This window comes from Geospiza fortis, unplaced genomic scaffold, assembly GCF_000277835.1.
Source record: "Geospiza fortis unplaced genomic scaffold, GeoFor_1.0 scaffold569, whole genome shotgun sequence".
Classification (NCBI taxonomy): Eukaryota; Metazoa; Chordata; class Aves; order Passeriformes; family Thraupidae; genus Geospiza; species Geospiza fortis.
This window is the reverse complement of record NW_005054621.1, coordinates 112,459-122,004: the sequence shown is the minus strand read 5'-3', so window position 1 is coordinate 122,004 and position 9,546 is coordinate 112,459. Positions and strand designations below refer to the sequence as shown.

At 53.1% G+C, this 9,546-nt stretch overlaps 1 protein-coding gene across 1 annotated transcript in view; it reads left to right on the top strand.

The window, feature by feature from the left end:
* Positions 1 to 9,546, top strand: part of LOC102040296 (fibrillin-2) — a 73,701-nt gene that overhangs the window by 17,717 nt on the left and 46,438 nt on the right. The window contains 2 exon segments of the mRNA XM_031064740.1: positions 6,818 to 7,015; positions 8,003 to 8,128. Coding sequence (XP_030920600.1) covers positions 6,818 to 7,015; positions 8,003 to 8,128 — 324 coding nt within the window.

Genomic DNA, 9,546 nt, shown 5'->3' with positions numbered 1-9,546 from the left:
ATTCCTCGGGGCTGTGCAAAATCCCAGGGCTCCAAAAGCATCTCCTGGAGCTCAGGGGGCAGCTGAGCCCCATTCAAGGCCTCTGCTGAAGTTTGAGCCTCACTTTTTGGCTGCAGAGGAAGAAAAGCTCTGTGAAAGCCTCCACACATCCCCTGGAGTCACCTTGCCTTGTTCTGGTCTCCTTCTTTGTAGCATCAGGGAACTGTGGGGTGGTTTGGGTTGGCAGGGAACTTAAAACCATCCAGGAGCACTTTCCACTATTCCAGGCTGCTCCAGCCTGGCCTTGGACTCTTCCAGGGATGGGACATCCCCAATTTTCTGGACAATTCTCCTGTTCTGCAGCAGTTACAGATTCTTTAAACCCTTTCCTTGCCTTTTCCCAACACACAGGAATTGCTTTAGTTATGGAAAATGAGGATTTCTCTCTGGAGGGCTCTACCCTGGGACGTTCCCCCCCAAACCCCTAAACCTGAGCTCCTGGTGAGCTCCTCCTCATTTTTTCTCCTGAAGCACTGAGATTCCCAAATCCACCCAGACACCGGCTGGGTGTGAGCAGAGAGCTGGGAATTCCTGAAAGAAGCTTCTGGAGAAGGCTGGAAAATCCAAGTGTCCTGTGTGTGGAGAGAGGGGAAGAGGCAGGGGCTGAGCCAGGGGAGGCTTTGGGGCCGTTTGTATAAAATTCTTTACATAAAGGAGCATTTTCACAAAGCCTGCAGAGCTTTGGCTGGGCCAGACTTGTGTGAGAGACAAAACAAATCCTGCAGCTGCGTCCACACTGCTCCTCCCTGCCAAGACAAACAGAGCTGGGCTGGGAATGGTTCCTGGGGGGGTTTGCAGCCAGGTGAGTGCCTGGGATTGGCCTTCCAGGGAAAATCTGGGAGCCAGGGAGCAGCTTCGCCCTCCCGAGGGAAAGCTCCATCCCCAGGGCTGCTGAGAGGAGTCTCAGCTGCAGGATTTGTGTCCCGCGGCTCCAGGGGGTGCTGGGGGTCTCCAGAAGGAGATTCCAGCACCTCCTGTAGCTCCAGTCCTCATTCCCCGGGGTTCTCCTGGAGCAGGATGAGCTCAAAGCAGAGCCCGAAGCCCTTTCCTGACAGGGAGAAAGGATAAATCTCCTGCAGGGCCAGGCAATGTCCTGGGCTCTGCCAGATGTGCAATTCTCTGTGCTGATCCCTGGGGTGATGAGTGAGGAGCATAAACACAAACAGAACACAAGAAATTCCGCCTCAGCCGGAGGGAGAACTGCTTTCCCTGGGGGTGGCAGAGCCCTGGAGCAGCTGCCCAGGGGTTCTCCCTGTCTGGGGAACCCACCAGGTTCTGTGTCCCCTGCTCCAGGTGACCCTGGGCTGCTCTGGGTGATGCCCAAGCCCAGAATCCTGGGATTCTGTGAGCCCCATGCCTGGCAAAAAGCACTCACCCACCCCAAATCCGCCCAGCTCCAGATGTACTTAAGGGCTTCACTTGAATTTACTTTGCCGCCGCCGTAACAAGAAATAATTTGAATTTTAAATTGGAATAAAGTGAATTTCTGAGTGCTGAGAGCAGCTCCAGTAAGAGGCTGCTTTGTGCTGGGAGCAGAACAACCCCCCTCACACCTCGTGCAGGAAATTCCCCCCCTCCAGAGGGAAATACCCTGGAGCAGGCACTCGCAGAATCCCAGCATCATTTCCTCCCTCTCCCTGCCATCTTTGGGGACGAGTGGCTGGGGGATGTTTTGTGGAACCTGAGCTCCCATTACATCAGTGTGGGAGGGAAAGCTGCAGCCCACAAGAGCTGAGGCTGTGGGGCCAGGGGGGCTGCTCGTGGATTTGCAGCAAATTGAAGGATTTTGGTGTCATGGCTCCGATTCCACCCTCCCTTGAGTAGGAAAAAATGACTGAGTTTGACTCATCAGGTGATGTTTGGAGCTCCTCCTGTGCTCCTGGGATGAGGTTTTTCACTTGGGGCTGTTTTTCCAGCCAAAATTAAATCTTCCCTGTGGAGCCTGTCCCTGGGATCCAGGAGCTTTTCCCAGGAGCTTTTCCTTGGGATCCAGGAGCTTTTCCCAGGAACTTTTTCCTGGGATCCAGGAGCTCTTCTCTGGGATCCAGGAGCTTTTTCCTGGAATCCAGGAGCTTTTCCTTGGGATCCAGGAGCTTTTTCCAGGAGCTTTTCTGTAGGATCCAGGAGCTTTTTCCAGGAGCTTTTCCTTGGGATCCAGGAGCTTTTTCCAGGAGCTTTTCCTTGGGATCCAGGAGCTTTTTCCAGGAGCTTTTCCTTGGGATCCAGGAGCTTGGTCTCTTCCAAGGCACTCTGGGCAGTGCCAGCTTTCCACCTGAGTGCCTGGGGAGAGTCTGGAGCTCTGGAAGTGCCACCCCAGCCCCTCCAGTGACCAACCAGGACAAGCCCTGACCCCGAGGGCTTTCCCAGGACTTTCCAAGCCCTGCTCTGACTTTTCCAGCCATCCCTCCTGCTCTGGAACCGCCAGCTCCACGTTTCCCTGTGCTCTTTGTGCCTCCCCGAAACTCCCTGGGGTTTCATCAGGAAACAGTAAAAACAGGACAGGAAAGCTCAGGAAAAGTCTCCCCTTCACAATTTCCTTTGGATGTGTTTTTCCAGCACTTGGAATGTCTGGCCTTAGAGAGTGCCCCCGCCAGCTTTTTCTTCTCTGCAAAAGTCCAAACAGTTAAACTCGAGGAATGTGGCTGTGTTTGGGTGAAGGGAGGAAATGACGAGCTGGAGAAAGTATTCCATGAGAAAGGAGCCCCTCGGGGGGACCCTGGGCTGCTCCCCTCCCTGCCCTGGAGGGGCTGGGACAGCTCTGGGGCTGGAGAGCCACAGCCAGGCCGGGAGACACCTGGAGAACAGCAGGGACAACTGGGAAACAACAGGGACAATTGATCCAGGCTGGGACACACCTGGAGAACAACAAGAACAATTGGAAAACACCTGGAGAACAGCAGGGACAATCCATGCAGGCTGGAAAACACCTGGAGAACAACAGGAACAATCCATCCAAGCTGGGAGACACCTGGAGAACAACAGGAACAATTGGAAAACACTGAAGAACAACAGGGACAATTGGAAGACACCTGGAGAACAACAGGGACAATCCATGCAGCCTGGAAAATAGCTAGAGAACAACAGGACAATTGGAAAACACTGGAGAAGAACAAGGACAATCCATCCAGGCTGGAAAACACCTGGAGAAGAACAGGGACAATTGAAAAGCACTGGAGAAGAATAGGAACAATCCATGCAGCCTGGAAAATACCTGGAGAACAACAGGGACAACTGGGAAACAACAGGGACAATCCATCCAGGCTGGAAAACACCTGGAGAACAACAGGGACAATTGGAAAACACCTGGAGAACAACAGGACAATTGGAAAGCGCTGGAGAAGAACAGGGACAATTGATCCAGGCTGTCCCTCCCAGTCCCTGTCCCTCCCGTTGGTGGCTCTGGCTCAGTCCCAGCCGTGGCCTCCTGCCCAATCCCAGGATTTGTGCCCCTTCCCATCCCTGGGGATGCTCCACAGGCCCCTTTTGTCCTGCAGGTTTCAAGGCAGAGCCTCCATTGTTTGTTGTGAGAGGGGATTGGAGTTCTGGCAGAGGAAAAAGCTCCTCTTCCTCAGCTCTGTTTGTTTGTTTTGGAGAGGAGGAATTCCAGAGGGTGGGAGGAGAGAGGAGCTCCTCATTCCCTTCCCCTTGCCTTGTGCTGGACCTACTCCCGTGATGGATTTGTGTGGCTGAGATTGTCCCTTAGACAGCGCAGAAAATCCTGGAATTCTCCCACTTTTCCATCTCCAGAGATCTGAATTCCCACTGGAATGGACTCAGGGACACCCTCCTGGCTCCATGGATGTTGCAGGAGTGGAGGAAACTCTTTTTTTCCTTGTGAATATTCTCAGAAGTGCCTGATCAAACCCTTCCCCGCCAGAATCCAGAATTTCTTGCAGTGGGAATTGCCATTGGGATTGCCAGGGGTTCAGAGCTCCGGGGGTTCCCCAAATCCCCTCATATTCAGGATTTCTTGCAGCCCTTCAATGGGAATTGCCATTGGGATTGCCAGGGGTTCAGAGGTCTGGCAGTTCCCTAAATCCCCCCCATATTCAGGATTTCTTGCAGCCCTTCAGTGGGAATTGCCATTGGAATTGCCAGGGGTTCAGAGCTCCGGGGGTTCCCCAAATCGCCCCATATTCAGGATTTCCTGCAATCCCTTAATGGGATTTACCTGGAGCTGGGTGCCACTCTGGGCTCTGGTTTTGTGAGGCTGAGGGGTCTGGGAAGAGGGAACAGCAATCCCAGCTCTCCCTCGGCTTTTCCAAGGAGAAACCCCAGCTCCTGAAGGACAGCTACCTGCAGCAGGATTCCTGGAACACAGATCCCATGCAGGGACTGGGAAAGGCTTCAGACATCTCCTAAGCGTCCCTATTTCCTTCATAAAATTTCATTGGTGCCTCATTAAAAATTTAATCATTTGCCCATTAAAATTAGCACCAGCTGGGGCTGGGAGGCAGCCAGGGCTCTCCAGACTGAGATTTCCTTGGCTTCATTCCCTCCAGAGGAGTCATCTGCATAGGAAAAGTTATTTTGGGCAATTATGGGTTGAAAAGGGGGTGCTCTCCTCACAATCCCGCATTCATTATCCCTCTCCAGGAATTCCTGCAGTGCCTGGGGGAGATGAGGTAGGAGATGAGGTGGGAGGTGCAGGTTTGGCCACTTTTCTCTCTGTTCAGAGCATCACTTTGGGGTTTTTCATTTATTAATCTGAGTTTTTTGGGGGTCCACCCTGCAGTGACATCGGCCACTGCGATGGGAACTTGTAAAATTTGGGTCAAAAAAAAAAAAAAAGGATCATTACATGGTTCATGTTTCTGGTCAGATTCCCAAAAAAAGGCTTTTCTGGGAGATGCCATCACCTTCACACTGATGTAACTTCCAAACCATTCCTTTTTTTCCTCTCAAATCCTTCTCCTCTCGATCTCCCCCCAATTTCCTCAGCTTTAATTTCCCAGTACAAACTGCTCCAGGACACAAATCAGAGGGAGCATTAAGCTGGAAACGAGGAATTCTTTGCTAATTGATTCTTTCCCAGGCAGGAGGATTTCCTGGGTGTTTTCCATGGATTTTGGGCCATGGTTACCTGGGGCTCCCAGTGCTCTCACCCCCCTTCCAAAAAGATTTTTATCGCTTCAAACACATCAGACCCAAACCTTTCCCTGCAGGGACATCTGGGGGTTAATCCAGGAGCAGGGATTTGGGGTCAGCTCCTAATTACTGCTTAATTCCAGCCTGGAAATTCCCTGAGCCCCTCTCAGCCAGGCTCTGGCTGCCTGACCAGCACCTGACTGCTCAGACACTCCACGGGGAATTTTCTGGGCTCACCAGGACGTGCTCCGAGGTTTTCTGTTTTTTTTTTTCCCAGCCACAGATCAAACATTTGTGTGCCACCACCTCTGCCCAGCTGAAGGGAAAATCCCAGGGAAGGGTTTTGCTTCCTGCTGGATCCCTGCTGGGCCAATATCCCTCATCAAGGGAGCCCAGGCAGTGGCAAACCCACATTCCTGAGGGCAAAACCCTGCAAAAATCGGGCTCAAATCCTTGGGGTCGAAGGGATGGGAGGGTCCTAACTGGGAGTGGGAAAGCTGCTGGTTGTTCCTGCAGTGTCTGGGGTTTAAAGCTGAAATTGCCAGGGGATGTTTGGGAGTTAAAGTGAATGAATTAATCATGAGACAGAATCCCAGAGTGAGAGAATCCCAGAATCTGGTTTGGGACGGAAGGGAACGTAAAAACCATGGAATTCCACTGCCAGCTACTTCCACTATCCCAGGGTGCTCCAAGTTCCATCCAGCCTGGCCTTGGGCACTTCCAGGGAAGGATCGTTGTAACTAAATTGAGATTTGATTGCTTTTCTCATCCCTGAAATTCCCAGGTGGAATCGCAGCCCTGGAATTGCCTCTTTGCCTGACTTTTGATTTTCAGCTCCTTTTAGGTCCAGCACCACCTCCAACACCACGCTTCAATTTGCCACCATTGCAGTTTTCCCCCCAAATCTCGCTCTGTGCTGGCAAGGCAGAAATCCTGGGATTTATTTACACGCTGGATTGTGGAATTCACAGGGAACCCCCAATGAGGGGAGAGAATGATTCAGCTGACTCCACCTTATCAGAAGGCTAATTAATTACTTTATTATTCTATATTATTCTATACTATATTACACTGTATTACATTACATCTAAACTGAATCTGCCAAGCACTCAAACCACCATCGCTGTGGGTGAACAATCCCCACATTGCATTCTGCTTTGGCACAAACACAGGCACAGCAAATGAGATAAGAATTGTTTTTTCCTTTCTCTGAGGTTCAGAGAATGTGAAACCCAGAAATATTCTTGGGGAGAATTGTGCCTTGCTTTCCTCTGAAATGTGGGGATATTTCCTGACAGGCCAAGGAACCCAAGCACCATCACTGTGGGTGAACAATCTCCATGTTGCATTCTGCTTTGTATTACATTTCATCTAAACTGAATCTGCACAAGCACTGAACTCAACAGAACAAAATCTTGTGACTGCTGCACACACACATGGCCCTGATGGGCCAAGGGAACAAAACACATCACTCTGGGCAAACAATCTCCATATTGCATTCTACTTTGGCACAAGCACAGGCACAGCAAATAAGATAAGAATTGTTTTTTCCTTTCTCTGAGGTTCAGAGAATGTGAAACCCAGAAATATTCTTGGGAAAGGAATATTCTTGGGAGGAACTGTGCCTTGCTGTGAAGAGCAACGTGGTGACCCCAGATGTAACCCAGGAATTCCCTCGTTTCCTGCCCAGATTACCGCACGGGGCCCTGCTTCAGCCAGGTGAACAACCAGATGTGCCAGGGCCAGCTGAGCGGCATCGTGTGCACCAAGACCATGTGCTGTGCCACCATCGGCCGCGCCTGGGGCCACCCCTGCGAGATGTGCCCGGCCCAGCCGCACCCCTGCCGGCGCGGCTTCATCCCCAACATCCGCACCGGCGCCTGCCAGGGTCAGCCACGGCGTGGGGATGGCGTGGGCAGGGCTGGGAGGGGCAGGGGACGTGAGAGGGATGGGCACGGGGTGGGCAGAGATGGGTACAGGGTGGGAAGGGCAGGAAACATGAGAGGGATGGGCATGGGATGAGTATGGGGTGGGCATGGGGTGGGAGGGGCAGGGAAGGTGAGAGGGATGGGCACAGGGCGGGGAGAGCAGAGTTCAGAACAGGAGATTGAAATGGAGGAAATGTTGAGAGCAGAGTTTGGAACGGGACACTGAAACAGCCCCGAAGTGCTGAGAGCAGAGCCCAGAATGGGAGCTTAAAACAACCCCAAAGTGCTGAGAGCAGATCCCAGAATGGGAGGACTCTAAAGAGCTCCAAAATGCTGAGAGCAGAGTCTGGAACAGGAGACTGAAACAGACCCAAAATGCTGAGAGCAGAGCCCAAAATGGGAGCCTAAAACAACCCCAAAGTGCTGAGAGCAGAGCCCAGAACAGGAGACTGAAACAGCCCCAAACCTGCCCCAAAGCAGAGGGCACAGAGAGCAGAGCCCCAAAGCAGAGCCCTAAACCAGAGAACACAGAGAGGAAAACCCCCAAAGCAGAGCCCCAAAGCACAGAACTCTCTGTGGGATTTTCCAAATCCCCCTGTGTGTCAGGGAGCTCCTCCATGGACCTGGAGTGTCCCTTGGGATCTCCCAGCACCATTTTATCCCAGAGATTCAGGGCACGCTGTGGCTCTCGGGTGAGCTCCTCCATCCCACAGGCTGTTCCTCCCAAAGAACCACAGGATGGACAGATCCTTGGGGAAGCATTCCCATACCTTTGAGTCCTTGAGTCTCCCTCTTGCTTGAGGCAGGAATTCACTCCTGTCCATGCCCTGGTGCAGTCTGGGGGGAAATTCCCTCTGGAATGTGATCCAGCTCTGGGAGCACAGGGAAACCCATGGATCCAGGGCTGCTGTTCCTTCACACTCCTCCTCCTCCTCTTCCTCCTGCAGATGTGGATGAGTGCCAGGCCATCCCTGGCCTCTGCCAAGGTGGCAATTGCATCAACACCGTGGGATCCTACGAGTGCAAGTGCCCTGCAGGGCACAAGCAGAGCGAGACCAGCCACAGGTGTGAAGGTAAGGGATGCTCCTCTTCCCAAGCCCCAGGAGCATTTCAGTCCTGGCTTTTTCCAAGGTGGAGCTGGGACAGAGCTCCCATGCCAGGCTGGATCCCACTGCCCAGCCAGCCCTGCCAGAGGGGTTTTTGATCCCATGCCCACAGGCCAAGGGCAGGAAATGAGGAATGGGCTTTGCCCGATCTCCTGATCTTGCCTCAAACCAGAAGGAAATGGTTTGGTTTGTTCACAGAGGGGTTTTTTTAAAGGATATTTTAATGGGAACACAGACTGATGGCACAGGAGGGACCTCTGGGAGGCTTTAGCCAGGCTCAGCGCAGGGCTGCCTCCAAAGCTCTGCCGGGTTCTCAGTCTGATCAAGCCTTGAAAACTCAACAACTTTCAATTTGGAGGCTCTTCATTAGGGCTGGGAAGATTTAATCGCCATGAAATGGGAAATCAGGCTGGTGCTGGGAGCTCAGGGAGAGCTCTGGCTGCCTCTGGAAGTCCCTGGAGTTGGGATGGTGGGAGGTGGCATGAGCTGATCTCCTTCCAGCCCTGACCATTCCAGGATTCTGTGCCCTGGGTTCAGCCCCTCAGGAAATGTTTCCAGAGAGAGCCCAGAGGAGCTGCAGAGGTCAGTCCCTGCTGGGGGATGGACATTCCTCCATCCCCAGGAAACATCTGTGTCTGAGCATCTTCCTGGGCAGGACGCCAGCAGACTTTCTCTAAAATCCTGTCAGGATTCCTGCAGAGCTCCACATCCAAGGATTGAGAGCGGGACAATCCAAACCAGCCCTTTTTTTCTGTCAGATGAAGGACCAGCTCCCCGAATCCAATGATATTCCAGGAATTTGCCTGGCCACGGTGGGAGCAGGGGCAGCAGAAAGCTCTCCTGCCCCTCCCTGCCTCTGCCCCAGCAGCTGGGGAGCAGAGCACATCTGAAACCCGTTGAGCTGGAATCTCCTCCATCCCCAGATTAAACCAAATCCATTGTCTGCATCTGTCCTCCAGATGTGAGGGGCCTCCCGCTGCCCCCAGAGCCTGGAAGAGCAGCCCCACGTGGGCACAAACTGCTCCCCTTCCCCGTGCTGCCCACAGGAAGGGACAATCCAGCATTCCCGGGGGCTGCTCCATCCCTGGAGCGCCACCGAGGACTGGAGGCTTCCCTCTGGATCTGGGGGTCCTGCTGGGAATGGCACCAGCAGCAGGGATGCTCCAGAGGGACGGGGTTTGAGGGCTCCTCTCCCAGCTCTGTCACCTCCACGTCCCCACAGGGCCGCCAGAAGGGGAGGAGGATCCCAGGAAAGCGGAATCACCTTTGGAATTCCCTAAAACCGCGTGGGATAGGGGAACGGAGAGGGTTCCTCTCCCACTTTATGGACACAAGAAGATTTGGGCCCCGAGTTTCCTGCACCCTTTGATCCATCGGGAATTTGG